This window comes from Phyllostomus discolor, chromosome 5 (assembly GCF_004126475.2).
Source record: "Phyllostomus discolor isolate MPI-MPIP mPhyDis1 chromosome 5, mPhyDis1.pri.v3, whole genome shotgun sequence".
Classification (NCBI taxonomy): domain Eukaryota; kingdom Metazoa; phylum Chordata; class Mammalia; order Chiroptera; family Phyllostomidae; genus Phyllostomus; species Phyllostomus discolor.
Genome location: NC_040907.2, coordinates 150,520,361 through 150,538,659, shown reverse-complemented (window position 1 = coordinate 150,538,659; position 18,299 = coordinate 150,520,361). Strand labels below are relative to the sequence as shown.

Below are 18,299 nucleotides of genomic sequence, written 5' to 3'. Positions count from 1 at the left end.
ATTCTCTTCTCTGATTACAGGTAACAAAGGCCCTAGTGCTCAGATATCATCCTCTTAGCTCCTGCCTTATAGACCGGGTAAGTCCATTCTGGAGACAAGGGAATCTAGGACGTAGAAGGAACTTCTTGTTGATCCTATCCTCCCAGGAATGACTGCCATACTCTTCTTGAGTATTTAAGATCCTTCTCCCGATATACAAAGGCTCTCTTTTCTCCAGCTCATGGGCCTCCTGAGTGATCCAGAACTTGGCCCAACAGCAGCTGATGGCTTCTCTCTGCTCATGTCTGACTGCACTGATGTACTGACCCGTGCAGGCCATGCTGAAGTGCGGATCATGTTCCGCCAGCGGTTCTTCACAGATAACGTGCCTGCTTTGGTCCAGGGCTTCCATGCGGCTCCTCAAGGTGAGGAGAGTCTAAGAGGCAGGCCCCACATTTATAGGCCTCTCCTTTGCTCAGGTTTAGAACCTCATCAGTGCTTCTTCAGAGCAGTAGTGTGGTCTATACCTAAAGGGCTCAACCTCCAGATTCTTGCCCTGCTTTTTCTTTGGTTCAGATTGGAGTTGAATTCCCAAGCTCTATGTCTGAGCCCAATTTCTCCCCTAAGCTTTTTCATTTTTTACAGATGTGAAGCCAAACTACCTGAAAGGCCTGTCTCACGTACTTAACAGGCTGCCTAAGCCAGTGCTCTTGCCAGAGCTGCCCACGGTAAGCCTTGGAGTCACAGCCTCTAAGCAGTGGACCAAGCCACTGTCCCCTAGCTAGGCTAAAGAGGGGAGGAGAATCAGGCTTATTGTTCATGTAGTCATCCCCACATTCCTGTGGCCCTGTAGCTGCTTTCCTTGCTGCTGGAGGCCCTGTCCTGCCCCGACTGTGTGGTCCAGCTCTCCACCCTCAGCTGCCTTCAGCCTCTTCTACTAGAAGCGCCCCAAGTCATGAGTCTCCACGTTGACACCCTTGTTACCAAGTTCCTGAACCTCACCTCTAGCCCTTCCATGGTATGTTGAGACCCAGTAACTTTTTTTTACTTTTTAAAACATTCGTTGATTTTTAGAGAGAAAGGGAGGGAGAGCAAAACATCGACTTGTAGTTCCATTTATTTATGCATTCATTGGTTGATTCTTGTATGTGCCCTGACTGGGGATCAAACATGCAACCTTGGCCTATAGGGACTACATTCTAACGGAGGTACCTGGCCAGGGCAAGCCCCAGCAACTTTGGTACCACAGCTCCCCTCTCAGGTCTCCACTCACTTCCTTATGGTTATGTTCCAGGCTGTTCGGATTGCTGCACTACAGTGTATGCATGCGCTCACTCGCCTGCCTACCCCTGTGGTGAGTACCTCACATGTTCCCGTCTGGCCCAGAAACTTCTAAGAGCCAGAGAAGTACCTCTGCTTTAGTCAAGCATGACTGGCCACTGTGCTGTGTGACGGGGTATGAACTACAAGGTACAGATAGGCAAGGATTTGCCTGAATGCATTACAATAGAGTGGTCATCTGCCACCTAGCATCCTCTGGAATCCCTAAAGAATATGAAGATTATTAGTTGTAGAGGCAGACAAGAGCCTTTTTTTTTCATCGTGTTGGTTGGAGAAGGCTAAGATTAACTCCTTTTATTCCACAGCTGCTGCCGTACAAACCACAGGTGATCCGAGCCTTAGCCAAACCTCTGGATGACAAGAAGAGACTGGTGCGCAAGGAAGCAGTGTTAGCCAGGGGAGAATGGTGAGTTGCTAGGTCTTGGGGAGAGGGGATTGGAATGAGCCCCACCGCTAATGCTGCCAACATTATTGTTATCTGCAGGTTTCTGCTAGGAAGCCCTGGCAGCTGAGCCCTCAGTCCTGGCCTAGAGTGGTCTGACAGTCTAACTGGAGTTGCTAACTATTGAGCCATCTTGCCAAGGCAGGGAAACCACTGGCCTCTGACAGCCTTTCCCACAGATACAATGTAAATGCTGGGCCCCTGCTGCACGGCTGTACGAGAAACAAGGAGTCCTGATTTCTAATGGATTTGTGAAGTAACTGAGTGTGAGACTACCTGTGTTTGAAGAAGGATCTTAAAGCTCTTCCATATTTGTACATCAGAAAAAGATGCTGCTGAGGGGTGAATGCAAGTGAGTGTGGCCCTGAGGACCAGGGATGGTGCCTGTATGTATATCTGCTGGAGAATAAAGATTTCTTTTGGTACTGGGGCTGTCAGATATTCCCTCCCCCACCCCTGCCCCCACTTAGGCCTCAGTAGCACATAACCAGAAGTGTCACTGTATAAACTAGAAGAACAGTAATGACAAGGATTGGCCAAAAATTCTTCAGGGCATCTAATCCCTCCAAGTAGGGCACAGGTGCATGACCACAACACCTACCCACTAGGCCTTGACCCTGACTTTCCCCTCCCTGCCCTAAAGTAGTGGCAAAGAGTAAGCAGATATAGATCTTTAAAAATCAAATACCTTTATTTTTGCTCCCTTCAGCATGTGGGAAGTGGCAGTGACCTCAGCAGCAGGCCTGGTACCTTTGCCCTGTTAGGAAGGCAGAATCTCGGTTCGATCATTCAGGTATTGTCTCAGACAGCACGTGGAAGAGGTGGTGGCCAGCTCCAGTGCTGTAACCTGGAGGCTGGGGTCAGCACCCGGCAAGGTTGCTAGCTGCCTAATCTCCAGTCTGTGGCTGGAACTTCTGTTTGCCTGAGTAAAGGAACATCAGTCCTAGGATTTTTTCCACATCGTGCCTTGCTGCTGCAGTGGCCAGGAGATAGGTCCTTGAGATGTCCCTGCACGGTACCCTAAGGCAGGCCCACTGGCTCTTTTTGCTCAAGGATTCCAAGAAGCTATCCTTGGAGGCCTTGAGATAATGCAGAAAGCAGGGTGATGCTCAAGTTGTGGCTGACAGAATCCAGCTCACACCGCCATCACAGAGGCTGACTGAGCGGTCACCCAGGGAGGGGGGTCCCAGTTTATTCCATTTCCGTGGGGCAGGTGACTGGAAGGTAACAGCACCCGAGTAAGCCAGTGCCTACAAGAGAAGATAGAAATGTGTCTGAATTCCAAGAGTTCTAGGGCTTCCTGATCCTCATTCCTCAGCAGGGCTACATCAGGTTACCCTGAAGCTACCTTGGCATTAATCTCAAAGGAACAAAAGTCTTAATTTTGTCCAATAAACAGGTTGTCTGGTGTCTTGAAGGCCTTTAGAGATGTTCAGCTAAATGTCTAAGGGGCCACAGCATGCACAGTGACAGCCAGGACTATAATGGGGATGGGAAAGGGAGGCAGGCGGGTACTTACGGTGACCTTATTACTGCCTGCCGTTGCAATTGGAAAAATGATTTTCCCACGCCTCTTGGGTGAAGGGAGCTAGCTTCATTTACTGTCTTAGGACCTTGGTCACAAATAGGTTACTTCAGTTCCAGAAATTACTGGCCTGAACTCCAGACACTGCCGTACAAATGAGAGGCGATCGGTGGCCACCTTCTCTACCTAGAAGTCCCTTCTTGAAAACAGCTTTCTTAGAATTTTATTGTGTCATGTCTAAGCCACATCTGCTACTTACACCACACAGTGTCAGCCTTAACTCCGTTGGCTTCAAATTAGCAATGATCTCTACTCCTAGAATCTAGATCTGTGCAGTCAATATGGCAGCCACTAGCTACATGTGCCTTTTTAAATTAGTGAAAATAAAAATAAAAAATTCAGTTCATCAGTGTATTAGCCACATTTTAGGTGCTCAGCAGCCACATGTGGCTGGCTAGTGGCTAATGTCTTGGCACAGGTACAAAACACCTTTCTCATCAGAGTGCAGCTGGACAGCACTGGCCTAGGCATTTCACTTTACCTTCCTGTGTCCACACCCAGGAATAACTTCCAGTTGTCCAAGCAGCCATAGTTGTAATGATTCCTAAAAACCTAGGACCAAAGGAAAACATGTTTCTATCAACCCCTTTTACTGAATCCCCTTCTGATTTTCAACCCTGAGCTGGCCAAGCCAAAGCTCAGCAAGGCAAGTTCAGGCCTTTTATGATGCCTGCCCTAGCTGGCACTGACCATGACCTGTTTACAGGATGGCGGGTTCATTTACCCACCCAGCAATCCACCCCCAGCCTTCAACCCTACTCACTCTGCCCTTGGCCTGCAGCCGACGTCTCTCCTTCTTGTTGATGTGCCTTTCGATGCTAGTCTCACCTCGACTGATGAGAACAGCATGCCATACAGTCAGGGCACCCAGGGCAAGTGCCACAGAACTAAGAAAAGCAGCAGAGATCGGTGAGTAGCTTAGAGAGGGTTAGAGGCTGTGTGTGACATTAAGCTGAGCGACAGTGATTAGCTGGGGACCTCTGCCTGTCTTCCTCATCTCCCAGCCTACACATCCCAGGTGAACTTTCCTCTCACTGTGTCTATCGGGGCAGGTGACTGAAATGCTTCAGGGTGGGTTAAGAATAAATTGTATGGAGAGCAGGGGGGATAAGTCTGTGTTACTAATAAAAATGTTCTGTATTTCTTACCCATACTTGGGAGACTGGAGAGGGTAGTGAAAGCGCCAGGGATTGAAATGAGATGGCACAAAATTCAGAGTCCAGCTCCACCATTCACTTCTAGCTCTGTGTTGTGGACCAAATCACTTCACCTTCTAATTTTCAGTGTTCTTCATCTATAAAATGTGGTTCCCTACCACTTAGGTAGGAGTTGAACTTATCTTGGCATATAACAAACACTCAGTGCCAGTATCCTTAGTGTTCCCTGTACCAAAATGCTGAAGAAAATCAAATGCTGACTCTTTGCCAACCTAAGTTAGACTAAAGTTCACACGGGGGCACCTAAAAAGGTTTTTCTGAAGCTGCCCCTCCCTTATGCTGCCAAAAATGAGAGTCAGATACCTGCACAGGAACCAGAGGTAGACAAGACTCTTGTGAGTCACCCTTTCTCGGAAGGAGAAGGTGGGTGGTGGGGTCTGGTGATAAGTCTAGAAAAAGAAAACAGCAAAGTCTGGCTCGTTTGCTGTGCTGGGCTCCACCAGAGCCCCCATCACCTGCAGGCAGGGAAGTGATCCAAGCCCAGGATGGAAAATAGGGGGTTAAGCCACAGAGGAGTCAGGGTAGCAGCCAGATGGGTGGACTGAGCCTGGGAGCACCATGTAAACAAACACTGGGCGGAGCGGGTCTGGACAGGATGGTGAAGCATAGGAAGAGCCGACCCTGGACCTATGGATTTGACAACACAGATGGGGCTCCAGGGGAGGCCACTCCACTCCCCAGCTAGCACTCCTTCACCTTGTGGCTGCAATCCCCAAAAGAGGGGACCAGACCCACACCCAGAATGGAGTGACTGTGGGGGGAGAACTGAACTCCGCTAAGGACTGAAAGGGCAGCAGAGGTACAATCATCAGTCCAAGATCTCAGAATAAGTCGTCCAAAAAGCCTGGGGAGAAGGGTTGATCCAGATGCAGATGCAGACAAACCAGGAGTGAAGGGTGACCAGACTGGCCCAGGCTCATCTCTGTCCCCTGGAGCCCCAGTACACAGACCAACATAGACTCCTCACTGCTCAGGCCATCACCAAGGCGGAGTCCTTGCTCAGCCCACAGAAGGTGATACTGGGACAAAGGGCCAAGATCTATCACGTACCAGGGACTTCCAGCCTGCCCCCAGGCCACTCAGTCTGCCCACAGCAGACAGCCTCCCAGAACACCCCGATCCAGCCTCCAGCGGCCCCTCAACCAGTCTCTACAACTCTACCAGGTGGGCCTCAGTTGCCTGAGCAACTCTATACCCCCTGGCCTGAGCAGCAGGAGGCAGTGGGGTGGGGACGGCCCACCTGGTTGGCAACCGCCTGTAGTTTGTTCTTGTCGAGCTGTTTCATTTTCTAAGGGGATGGAAAACAGTGCTGGTTATACTCTCAGGCCTCTAGCATGAAAGTGCTACCAGCCCCACTCCTTAGGGACAGATTCCACACCCCAAGTGCTCTCTACTGAGCTGCCCTGCTCCTAACTATGGGCTCACCTCGATGGCAGCATAAGCCTCCCGGAAAAGGTCCCAGCTTCCGTAGCTGCAGTAGACACAGCCCAGAGTCATGAAAAAGCAGAAAGAGAAGAAGTACCGATGGTTATAGTGGCCCACACAGTTGTTTAGCCAGGCTGGTGGGGGCAGAATTAAGGACAAGATCAAACACACAACTTCAGAGCGTGTCCAGACCTCTCTGGTTCATTCTCGCTTCATGACGGCATCATCCAAGCCCAGGGTTTCCAGTCACCAAGAACTATTTTCCAAAGGCAGGAAAATATGGGACTTTCAGAGGTTGAGGTGAAAGTGTTAAAGCATTTCAGAGCCCTCGTAAGTCCCTCCAGGAAATCATGAAAATTGAAACCCTTCACTAAAATGAATCTGCCAATATGTCAACCTAGCTGGGGTTAACTGGGCATCTGTATGGGACAGCAAAAGGGGAGCCCACGGTTCTATCTGGACACCCAAACACCTCTTTGCATCCAGCAGATGTTAGCATGACCGAGTCTACAAACGAAAGAGCGGCTGGAGTAGACATGTTGCTCCAGGGAGATCTGTTCTAGAGCCTCTAAGCTTCCTGCTTCCCCCAGAGCACGGTCAGCCCCCACAACTCCTCTTCCACTAACTTCTCCTGAGCCTAATGTTCTCTGCAGGGTGATGCCAGGAGCCTCAGGTTTGTGGCCCTTAACCCCGTGCAGTGCTCTGATGCTAAAGGAGGCGGCCTCAGGCAGAAGAGATAATAAAAGGATACGACAGTGATGATCCATCTTCAGCACACACCTGTGAGGGAGGGACACAGGCTCTGTTACGGTGGCCAAGGTTCTTGAGATGTCAGTGCCAATCCTTTCCTACAAGGACCAGCATCCTGCTGAGGTGGAAAAGGCACAGACTTTGAAGACAGCCAGGCCTTGCTTCAAACCCTGCTTCATTGGCTACATGATACTGAGTAACAACTCATGTCTCTGAACCTCAGTTTCTACAGGCATTGATAATGCCTAACTCACAGGATATCCTGAGGACCAGGTGTCACGACAGAGAGGGCACACTGTCTGGCGTGTGATGTGGGCTTCATAAACACCAAACTCCAGGTCTAGGTTTTGCCCTAGGGCTACAGCCAAAGGGCCAGAGCTCAGTTCACAGAGAAGGAAGCCAAGACCCACCTGTTGCAGACACTGCAGTGGTGTGTTCGGGCTGGCTTGGGGTAGATGCACTTCTTACAGATGGAGACTGTGGCGATGTCATTCCTGCCCTGTGCAAAGAGAGGAAAGCGTCTGACGACTGTGGCAGCACCAGCTTCACACCTCAAAAGATACCAAGGCACTCTCTCCCCACTCCTGCGACTGGCTCCCTGGCCAGCGGCCCTCTGCCTGCCCCCGGCCGCTATGGAGACCCACCTGGGGTGGATATCCAGGTGGAGTGGTGATGGCCTGGTAGTAATGGAAGACGATGAGGATCAGATTCCAGTGACTATAGAAGAAATGCCAGCAGAGTCGTGGCACTGAGTAGGTTCGGAGGATGAGGGGTAGGACACATAGGTAGGCGATGGCCACAATAGAGCTGGTCAACACAATCACCAGCACCACGAACACCTGCCAACACCAGTGAGGTCAGGTAGATGCAGTGAGAGAGCTTGCCAACGCCCAGAGTAACTCAGGAATATCTCCAGGGTAGGGCCGACGTGGGTCTCTCTGCTACCCCGAAACATCCCTCTTCCTGCTCCCTGGGCATCACTCACCACCCCGCACCAGCGGATCACGTTGTCCACCAGCCAGTAGATGGGCTCAAAGGCGGCATCGACAGCAGTGTCACTGCCCCCGAAGGAGTTGTAGAGCATGGAGCGCAGGCAGACCTTGCCATAGCGCCAGCGATGCACCAGGCCCCGGAGCAGAGGGGGGCAGCGGCGCCTGGAGCCCAGGAGCAGAAGCAGGCGCAGGCAGAGGCGGGCAGGGCCCAACAGCAGGCTCCACTGGCCACGCATGGCTCCTAGGAGAGGACACCATTGTGAGGGGCTGGCCTGGGTTCTGTCCCTCCCTAGCCCACCAATGGGGAGGCCTTGAGCACCCGCTTAGAAGCAAAGACTTAAGACTGAGTGAGGCCTAGCTGGGCCAGTTAACAACTATGGGCAGTAGGGAAGTTACTTCAATTCTCTACGGAATATGGGGTGCCAGTGTCCCAACCAGACCATAGAGAATAGGGTCTGGAGGCTCTAACTGGGCAGAAATCTTATTACACCACATGGTTACACAGCAAATCCAAGATGATGCACACCTAGAGTCAAGGGCCTCGGGAAAGGGGTGAAGGAGAGGCAGGCGGCTCCAAGACAAAGCAAGGTCAATGGAGTAGCCTGCGTAGCCAGATTACTGGGTGACGCACGGCCAACATGCACAAAGCTGCCCACTGCGTCTCTGTGAGTATGGCCTCTGCGGCAGAGGGTCCCCCACGTCCTTGCCCGCCCTGGCCCACTGACCTACCTCCTAACAACTACTCTTCACCAAGGGAAAGCCAGTGGTGGGTGAGTGCACAGCATGTGGACCCTGCACCTGGATCTTCCCTGGTGCCATCTAAGTCTTGGCAAAGATACTCATCCTTCCTGCTCCCTCTGGGCTGAGGTTTACAGGCCACCAGACCCAACCGGATAGCATAAGAGTCCCTGTCTCCTGTCAGTACAGTTCAGCTACCCCTTGCATGGCATAAGACACTTTGTCTCCAATTCCAGCCCCAGCGCAAGCCCCAGCCCCGCCCCAGCCCAAGGATACAGAAGCCAAGACAACTTCGGGTATTCAGAGAACAACCCCACAGGCAGGAAGACACTGGCAGTGGGCAGGGAGCCTCCAGGCTGGTGACTCATGAAGACCAGAAGGCCTGCCTTTCCGCTGAGTCTCCCCTGCCTGTTCTAGTTGAACACTCAGGAGCTTCCCAACCAGCCTTCCCAGCTGTTTAGCCCTTTTCATGGCTCCTCTGCAAGTGCCTTGGTCTCTTCTATGTGCTTTCTACCTCATCCAACAGCCATGGAAGGCCAGCTGCCCAGGCAATGCCCGGAAGACACAGATTTCTTTGATTTGATGAGAGTCTCATCAATTCTATGGTAAAGTCCTTACCAGAGAAGAAATTATCTGATTTCACCCTAGAGCCACTTTGTTCTCAGCAACTCCACTGACTTATTTAACAGGCAGCTCAAAGCCTAGCAGAAACTGGAGGAGGCTGCTCCACTGTAGACATGGTTTCAGTTCAGTAACAAGAGCAAGGTACTCCCCTTGCATCCTGGCTCATCACCACAAACAGCCTTTCAAAGCAAACACTTAATTACCTCCTTCCACAAGCCCTATGACCTAAGGGAAAAAGAAATCCAGCAGACAAGGTGGCAGAGAAACAGAAGAAAGACAACTCAGTAGGGACCTACTCTCTGCACCAGGATGAAGAAATGGTCATTCCCATTCCACCCCCTGGGAGCTAGAGAATTAAGAGGCAGCGTAGAAGAGAGAAAAGGAAAAGCTCAGACTTCCTACCTCCTTGGAGTTGGGCTCTCATTGCTTGAAACCATGATTTCGCTTATAGCACCAATTTTCAAAATAGTATATATAGCCACCACAATCAAACGTAAGAGTGGGAGAAAGCATTTTATCGCACGACAAATCCAAGTGACTTACACTGTCCACATCACTGTTCATTCCCTTACTATGGCTAATGGAGAGTTTCCTATTTGCTAAAACACAACAGCAATAGCTTATAAATAAGATGCATTTCTCATCTTTATTAACATGAATTATATGCCATCTCCCCTATCTACAAAAAACTTCCTAGCCCTGGCTGGCGTAGCTCAGTGGATTGAGCGCGGGCTGGGAACCAAAGTGTCCCAGGTTCAATTCCCAGCCAGGGTACATGCCTGGGTTGCAGGCCATAACCCCCAGCAACCACACATTGATGTTTCTCTCTCTATCTCCCTCCCTTCCCTCTCTAAAAATAAACAAAAATCTTAAAAAAAAAACAAAACAAAACTTCCTATTCAGATTCCCCACTTTTTTTGGCTTGTTCTCAACCACCTCCCGAATTCTTGAGCTCTACAGGCAATGCCTGCTTCGAGTACTAGATTCACCAACTCCAATCTGCCTCATAATTTGACTCCTCAGGGTTCATTTCGGCCCTTGAGTGGTTCTGTGACCTTGGGCAAATCACTGAATTCTGCCTGAACTCAATTTTCCTGTATTCCCATTCAATGACGAGGTAGGAGTAAATGCTAAGGTCTCTTCTAGCTCTAACCCTTTATGATTCCATATACACATTTGGTAAGGTACAAATGAAATGTTTATAAAGTTCTTAGCACAATACCTGGCCCATGGAAGTGCTCAATAAATACTTGCTGAATGAATGACCTGGGATGCAGAAGTGGAGAGGCTGGTCAGATGTCTATCTGTCCTACAAATAACAGCAAGGGCATTCCTGCCAATGTGATAACACTGAATAAGTGTCTGCTGCTGTAATTCCTCATTGTTAAAATTATAGCATTTAAGAGTTAGAAGGCATTTTAGAAAACAAATTCAACCAGAAATCAACCAAAACATGTCAATAGAAAGCTTGTAGGTACAGAGAGCAACAGATCAGATTTACATGAACAAAGTCTGAAGCTGAGCCCCCACTCATTTTATCTAATGAGGTTTGAGCACTATGGGGAAGCCAGAGTAGAGCAAATGAACATACAGAGTTTTCATCTCAGGAAATTGAGGTAAACCAGAATTCAAAAAATTGTGCTGGGCGGGGAGGGGACTGAGGAGTGGCTGGTCAGAGTGAACAGGGGAGGGAACAGAGCAAAGCATAACTTCACTATCCCCCGAGCGCAAGCCCTGAGTGCTCTGATCCCTCAGTAGTAGACACTGACCATAGTGACAACTGCCACCAAGTTGGAGGGGATTGCAGGCCATGGTACTCCCCTTCCCCCCACCCCCACCAGGCTGTAAGTCACCGTCTGTTTCCCAGAGGGAAACTGTTTTAGGGGTGGGGAAAGATGGATTTCAAAGCCACCAGAAGGCAGAGGAAACTGATGAAAGTCTTGGCAAATCTCATCCGGACAAACCCCCTGCTCTCAGGATGTTTGCAATCTCCAGCAGCATGTGTCAATCATCAGTAAGGGCAGCATTTTATTCATGTGTACATTTCCCTTCCAGACAAATATGATGGGAAGAGAAAAAGTTACAGGTGGCCTCACACGACTCCTTAGAGTATCCCATTGTGAGATCTAGATCGCAAGTTACAGTTACAAAAACCGGGAAAAGGCTTTGTTTCTCAGTGAGGGTGGCACGGTCAAAGTGCAATAGATTGGAAGTCAAAAAACCTGGGTTCCGGTTTGGGCTCTACCTTAAACTATCTTCGACACACCGGGCAAGTCAAAATCTTATCTCTGGATCTCAGTTTGCAAATCTGTGAAATGGGCGAGATGGGTTGGTTGGCCTCCTTCCAGCTTCGCGTGTTACGGCTGCGCGGAAGGTGCACTCCACCTTGATAGAGGAGAGCACAGACGTGCAGGGCTCGGCGAGAAGAAAGCAGGAAGCTGGGCTCACCATAAGGCCCCGAAACAGGGCCTGATCCTAGAAAAAGGGACAGAACTGAGGAGCAAAGGCCGCGGCTTCGCGCTTACCTGCCTCCTGCAGACTTCCCAGTCAAATCAAGCCTGCAACCTCCGCTCACTGCCACCCCCTCCAGCTCAGCGCCCCAGGCCGGCGCAGCTCAATCCAACCAACCATGGCCCGCCGCCCACAGAACCAGCCTGCAGACCCGGACCCGCCGCCAGCCCATCCTCAAACACAGGCGCAAGCGCAACTACAAGCTTTCAGGCGCTCCGCCCCTGGCTTCGCCGCGGGGCAACCTGGGACATGTAGTTTACCTCCTCAGAAAGGCGCGGCGAGGGTCACGTAATAAGCGTACCAATGGGTGCGTTTTTTATTGAGAAACTGCATCCGGATTTTGGCCAATAAGAAGTCGGCTTCGTTTTCCTTTGGCTGGGGAAAGTGGCAGTCATGGCGCCACCCGTGAGGTACTGCATCCCAGGTGAGTGAGTAGTGGCCACAGCGATCCTGTGTAGTGACAGAGGCAGGAAAGCTCAATGGCCAACACCTTCTGCCCACTCGTGGCTGATGCAGCGTTTTTTTCCTGCAGGCGAACGTCTGTGTAACTTGGAGGAGGGCAGCCCGGGCAGCGGCACCTACACCCGGCACGGCTACATCTTTTCGTCGCTTGCTGGCTGCGTGACGAAGAGCAGCGAGAACGGCGCGGTAAAGGGGGCGGCCTCCACCACCTATGTCTCTACTTTGCTCTTAGGCTGTCTTTGATTTCGCGGTCCTTAGACAAAGGGCAGTGTGGGCGTGTCTTTAGTGCCTCATTAGGACGACTTGGTCTTTGAGCGTCTTCTAGCTGTCACTGCTGCTGGGCAGTTAGCCAGCACAGACCAGTTGTGTTGCTGACAGTTGGGGAAGGATGTTGGGGAAGAGCAGAGGCGAGCTCAGCCCTCCGTGAGCCGAATCCTGTCCGAATGTCGCCTACCTCTCTGGCTTCAGCCGTATCCCCACCTCTGGTCATGCAGGCTTCTTTCAGTGTCACTAATGCGCTAAGCTCTTCTCTCCTGCCACAGGGCCTTTATACGCACACCATCTTTGTGGAACACATCTTCCCCGCAGACCATTTAATTCCTACCTATCCTTCAGATAACCTGAGTATCACTTTCGCAGAAAAGCTCTCCTAGACCCACTAGTTGAGGAAAGGAGTTTTGGCTTCTGTTTGTTGTTTGGTTTGTTAAACACAAAGAACTGTTCTTTTCCTTCCAAACACTTATCTTAGCATATAATTAAACGTTCACTTATATGCTCCCCTACTAGACTTTTAAGATTCGTGAAAGCAGGCCTCACCACCAAACCTTTATTGCCTAGCACAAGGTAAATGCTCAAAAAACATTTGTTGAATGCACGAGTAATACTATGCTCCCTAGATCCAGAGCCTAACAGAGTGTTAACTGAGGATCAGACAAGCAGTCTTTGAAGGAGCAGCTTAAAGAGAGGTAGCATAGTAGAAAGAGGATTCAAGATTAGAACATTTAGGTACTAGGCTAACTAGACCTTAATTCTGTTTTAGGTAAGAAACAATTTCTCTGGCTTTAGATTCTTCTTCATCTATAAAACGAGAAGCTTTTTATTCAGTTTGGGAACGTCCTTAGCATTTGTAAGTTGTTCATTTCATAGATAGCTGTTGAGAATGTTTATATGCCTGGCTCAGTGCTGACCTCTAGGGATATGGCAGTGAGCCAAATACACATGGTCTCTGCTCTCAAGGGGTATAGACACAAATTGTAAATAAATTAATGTTCAAATGAATGTATGGTTACAAATGCAGTGATTGCTTTAAAAGAATACCACAGGGTACTGTGAAAACACGTCATGGGTAAACCCACCTTGGTCAGTGGAAGAGACGTTTAACCAATCTAAAGGATAACTAAGGAGAGCTCAGTTCTGGAGAAAGAATAGTTTGAACAGAGCTGAGATGGGAAGAAATTTAGTGAGTTGGTAAAACCGAAAGACCAGGAGAGCTGCAGAATAGTGAACAAGGAAGAGATTAATAAAAGGTGAGGTTCAAAAATACTGTCTTTTTTTTTAATACTATCTATCTCATACCAAGAGCCAATATTGTGCTCAAAGAAAACTGCAGGTATTCCCCTTCATCAGAAGTAAATAAGTCTGGCCACTGTTATGTAACATTTATTTGGATATTCTAGTCTGTACAATAAAATGAGAAATAGAAAGAAGTAGTATAACATTAGAGGAAAGAGTCAAATAATCCATGATTGTAGGTAAGAAATTGTATAGCAGGAAATTACAAGAAAATCACACACACAAAAAGCTTGTTAGAACTCATCTGAAATGGTTAGATTATGTCTTCTAGCAGCGTTCTTCCTATGACCCTCCTATTTTCTAAAATTTCAAAGGCTTTGTGCTCTGAGCTGCAATGAACCTGTAGTCCTCCTGGCCTCAACCGTGGACCATGGCATTCCTATATTACACTCAAGCCGCAAATACCTTTACCCAAGGCTTAGCCAGGATACTCACGTTTTATTGTTTTCTTTGCAGCTTCCTGTCGTGTCTGTGATGAGAGAAACAGAGTCCCAGTTACTGCCAGATGTGGGAGCTATTGTAACCTGTAAGGTAAGTTGGTCCTAACCTCACTGCTTAGGATACCCACGTCCAGTTCTGAAATCCACAATCATTGTAGAACTACACTGTTCAATATGGTAGCCACTAGTCACATGTAGTCATTTAAATTTAAGTAAATTAAAATTTAAAATTTATTTACCAGTTCCACCAGCCATATTTCAAGTGCTTAACACCACATGTAGCTAGTAGTTGCCTTACTGGTTTATCACAGAAAGTTTCACTGGAATTCGCTGGTCTAGAGATTTCTAGAATAATGATCAAGGCAGCCAAATTCAGGTTTGTGTAGTTCTTTCACAGAACATACTTCCTGAATATGTAGTTTTACTCGTATCTAGGAAACGGGCTCTAAAGGGTGCTAAGTAGGCCCATATTTGAATATATATGAAGTGAGGCCTTTTTATACAGAAAAGCGAAAGATACTGTAGCAAGATATTGACTAGTATTAAATGTAGTCAATTAGGGTGTTTCATGGGAAATACAAGTGAATGCTGTACTGATCAGTAGGTGTAACACATCACCCCACCCTCTGCCAGGTTACATTAACTTGGAGCTCTTAGTAATTGGAGAGGCAGTGATCCAGATATTATGCAGCAGCTGAAATGTAGACTTAAATTCCATCCACTCTATAGGCCTCCTTGTAGGATCTGTTAAAGGTCTAGATTTACTATAATGCCCTGTGTCTCTTTATGTTAGACATCTGTATTTTGCAAAAGCTGTATTGTGCTATTTGATTTGATTCCTGAAGTAACTCCATTGGCTACAGTGGTTCTTAATTCCACTCTACATGTTTCACTTATGCAGGGATAAGTAGGAGTTAACTTGTCTTAAATTCGATACTTAGTAGGTTGCTTGGACTAAAGTCCTGGTAATTCCTAGGTCATTGCTGCCTCCTTGAGCTGACAACTGCTGATACTCTAATGCTGGTGTTTTCTCTGTTCTCTAGGTCTCTAGCATCAATTCACGTTTTGCCAAAGTGCACATCCTGTATGTGGGGTCCACACCACTTAAAAACTCTTTTCGAGGAACTATCCGGTAAGAAGTATTCTTGTCTTCTTCACATTTGCCTCGGCACCTGGAATAACTTTGGGATTTTTAGGGACAATTGCAATTCCCCTCTTGCTTATTTCTCTTCTCTTTGTACTTTGATTTGCCCCAGGTATTGTCCTAAGAAAATACTGTAATATATAAGTTGGGACAAAAGGAAACTATTAATGAGGTAGGGCTTAAGAATAGCAACAAGAATTGAACTAATCTAGAGATGAGTGGTGTGGGATGATTCATATCAAAGTAGAAAGCATTTTAGGAAGGACCTTCCTTTCTTGAATTTGATATAGATTTAACCCACAGACTACAGAACATTCCAAAGGTTAGTTGATAAAATGGTAGATTTTTTTTCATGTGGATTCTTTGAGAAAGGACAGACAATTCCTGTGAGCCAGATTAATTTAACTTCTGAGGCCTTTTCTACCCTTAGGATTCTGTGTGGTTCTATCTTGCTTCTGTTCAAACTCTCCTGAGGCAGTAGAGTTCCTTATCCTTTCTTGCCAAATCTTACCAGCGTTTCTCTAATCAGAGGTATTGATACTGCTGCTCTGTGTGATCCAAGAATATGAAACGTGGTATTCTCCTCTCTGTGTGGCCTGTGGATGCTTCTCCACCTTGCTCCTCTGGGTGGCAGCTGAGTCCTAATTATGACCTGATCTCTGCTCTTATAGCTCGTATCTGCTAGGCATCTGCAGGATAATTCTTTCTCACAAATAATTAATTTCTGTTAATTTTTTTTATAGCAAGGAAGATGTTCGAGCTACTGAAAAAGACAAGGTTGTTGGTTGGTTCTTTTTTTTCTTTTTTGGCTTTAAGATTCTTAATCCTTTTAAATTATTCCAATGAATTTTAAAGATTGGCATGAATGTGGAGTCCAAAGAATTTGAATGTGTTCTGTACTGGAATTTATTTATTACTATTTTCATCAGACTTATTCTGGACCTGTTCAGAGCCTCCTTTTGCCCAAGTCAGATTCCTGGTCAGGTTACTAGATTGAAAATCTTTCATTTAGCCCTGGCTGGAGTGGCTCAGTGGATTGAGCACAGGCTGCGAACCACAGGGTTGCCGGTACAATTCCCAGTCAGGGCACATGCCTGGGTTGCAGGCCAGGTCCCCATTGTGGGGCACGCAGGAGGCAACTGCACATTGATATTTCTCTCTCTTTCTTTCTCCTTCTCTTCCCCTCTCTCTAAAAATAAATAAATTAAAATTTTTAAAAATACAATTTTTTAAAAATCTTTCATTTATATGATGATGCTGTAGAAGCAACGAAAGCTGTTGGTTGACTTGAGTAATGATGACTTCCACCCTCTGAGATTAGGAAGTAGACTGATTCCACCAGAGCAGTTCGTAGTTTCCTGTAGACCTAATCGAAAGCTTTCATTTAACACTCCTGGTCTTTCTTTACAGGTTGAAATTTATAAGAGTTTTCGCCCCGGTGACATTGTCTTGGCCAAAGTGGTATCCTTTGTTCCCAGCAGACTTGTGACCCTTTGTTAAAAGGTGAAATGGAAGTGGAGAAACAACTCAAATGGTTGTGGGAGGGACGACTTATAACCCTTCGTTTTCCTTCACCAGTGCTATGTGACTAGATCTCCCTAGGCGACGCACAGTCCAACTACCTCCTGACCACGGCGGAAAATGAGCTGGGCGTGGTGGTGGCTCACAGTGAATCGGGTGAGTTGGGCCATGCTTCCAATGCCTGCTTTTTCCCGAATTCTGTGGTTTGGAATTAACCCATTATTTTCCTTCGTTTCCATTGTTTTGTAATTATTTAGGAAGCAATGTGAACGTAGATATGTACTGCTGAGGTTAGAATGACCTTCTTCACATAAATCTAAGGAAAAGGGAACAGCTCCTACTTACCTCCCCTTAAGTCAGTAGAATAAACAAGGTTTTTTCTGTGTGAGCGGAGGTTCACTAGGTACCTTGGTGACACTTCAGTTCATACCCAGCGGAAAGAGAAGGATCTCTGGCAAATGTTTGAGGTACCAGTTCCAACACCAGCTTTTCCCTTTTAGGTGTGCAGATGGTTCCCATCAGCTGGTGTGAGATGCAGTGCCCCAAGACCCACACTAAAGAATTCCGGAAAGTGGCCCGAGTACAGCCTGAATTCTTGCAAACCTAAGAAGCTGCATTTTACCCCAAGGAGGGGGTAAGCTATTTCCAGAGTATATGTATGAAAGTAGCAGTGAGGCACCACTGTCTTTGTTGATACACCTGAGGTCAGCCAGCAACCAGCTCAAGAAAAGTCTGCCTGAAACTAACTGTGGGCGGAACGTTTTTCTCATGAGCCCTTCAGTGGATTTCTTTCTCCTGAGTGATCAAGTTCTCTTGGCGGCTCCATAAACAAATGGTATAATGTGGGAAATAGCCTATTCTTTCTGACAGTCTTATAAATACGTATTTTTGCTGTGACGGAGATAGTTTTATTAAAAGGATTTTATGGTTTCTGTTGTCTTGAGTAGGGAAAGGGGTCTAAACGGTGTCGTTGCGCTTGGAGCAGGGTTGGCTGGTGGCCTCCGTGAACTGACTCGCGTCAGGTGCGCGCTTGCTCTGCACGAAGCCTGGTCTCTAATATTTTTAATATTTTTAATATCTTTTAAGTATTTCTGCTAATTCAGTACTTACTGTGTGCCAGGCACTAGGCCAAGTACTTTATATACATCCCCTGATTTAGAGAGATTGTGGTTTAGTGAAAATTACAGGATGCATGTGAGGATTCCAGTAGCATGTGAGCCATTCTGAAAGTTACTTTGTAACCCTAGTGTTACTGCCAGAGTTAGTACTCCAGGGAAGGGGCGTGGCGCTGATGTAAGGAGGTCAGGAAAGGACTTGTGACATGAGGCAAAAAAAATTAAAGAATTAGATAAATGCAGTGAAGATACTCAAGGCAGAGAGAGGCCCTAGCAACATGCAGAAGCAGAAATGAAGACGTAAGTTGGAGGGGGAGGAGGCGTGAGGGTTAAGTGTGAAGTGGTTGCAGAGGGAATGGACGGACAGCGAACTATGGGATGCCGCCTGTTGGGCTGTTGTTCAAGGGTCCCACATCATCCGTGTGCCGTGGCTGCAGTTGA

At 47.7% G+C, this 18,299-nt stretch overlaps 3 protein-coding genes across 14 annotated transcripts in view; 2 read left to right on the top strand and 1 right to left on the bottom strand.

The window, feature by feature from the left end:
- Positions 1-2,190, top strand: part of MMS19 (MMS19 homolog, cytosolic iron-sulfur assembly component) — a 28,081-nt gene extending 25,891 nt beyond the window's left edge. For all 4 annotated transcript variants that reach the window (XM_028511707.2, XM_028511708.2, XM_036027102.1 and 1 more), the window contains exons 25-31: positions 21-77; positions 218-404; positions 625-707; positions 833-997; positions 1,274-1,333; positions 1,626-1,726; positions 1,805-2,190. In XM_028511707.2, coding sequence (XP_028367508.1) covers positions 21-77; positions 218-404; positions 625-707; positions 833-997; positions 1,274-1,333; positions 1,626-1,726; positions 1,805-1,832 — 681 coding nt within the window. In that variant the 3' untranslated portion in view covers positions 1,833-2,190. The remainder of the gene's footprint in view (positions 1-20; positions 78-217; positions 405-624; positions 708-832; positions 998-1,273; positions 1,334-1,625; positions 1,727-1,804) is intronic.
- Positions 2,191-2,430: 240 nt separating this feature from the next.
- On the bottom strand, positions 2,431-11,805 carry ZDHHC16 (zinc finger DHHC-type palmitoyltransferase 16). 8 transcript variants are annotated; one of them, XM_028512147.2, is made up of 12 exons: positions 11,619-11,804; positions 10,316-10,426; positions 7,725-7,972; positions 7,384-7,578; positions 7,150-7,238; positions 6,741-6,769; positions 5,990-6,123; positions 5,805-5,852; positions 4,868-4,953; positions 4,111-4,234; positions 3,829-3,899; positions 2,431-3,012 (listed from the first exon to the last, which is right to left on the bottom strand). In XM_028512147.2, exons 3-12 carry the CDS (start codon positions 7,965-7,967, stop codon positions 2,898-2,900), a joined length of 1,134 nt encoding a protein of 377 aa, XP_028367948.1. In that variant the 5' UTR covers positions 7,968-7,972; positions 10,316-10,426; positions 11,619-11,804; the 3' UTR covers positions 2,431-2,897. The 8 variants fall into 8 exon arrangements, with proteins under 8 accessions (XP_028367948.1, XP_035882998.1, XP_035882997.1 ...); XM_036027105.1 differs by having other exon boundaries at positions 10,316-11,568; positions 11,722-11,774; XM_036027104.1 differs by lacking the exon at positions 11,619-11,804 and adding an exon at positions 11,339-11,478.
- A 94-nt stretch (positions 11,806-11,899) lies between these two features.
- Positions 11,900-17,675, top strand: EXOSC1 (exosome component 1). Of its 2 annotated transcripts, none has more exons than XM_028512314.2 (8): positions 11,900-12,028; positions 12,137-12,252; positions 14,095-14,169; positions 15,122-15,210; positions 15,966-15,999; positions 16,633-16,683; positions 16,815-16,899; positions 17,244-17,675. In XM_028512314.2, the coding sequence occupies exons 1-8, from the start codon at positions 11,998-12,000 to the stop codon at positions 17,348-17,350; spliced, it is 588 nt and encodes a 195-aa protein (XP_028368115.1). In that variant the 5' UTR covers positions 11,900-11,997; the 3' UTR covers positions 17,351-17,675. The 2 variants fall into 2 exon arrangements, with proteins under 2 accessions (XP_028368115.1, XP_028368119.1); XM_028512318.2 differs by having other exon boundaries at positions 12,010-12,028; positions 15,966-16,006.
- The last annotated feature ends 624 nt before the right edge of the window (positions 17,676-18,299 follow it).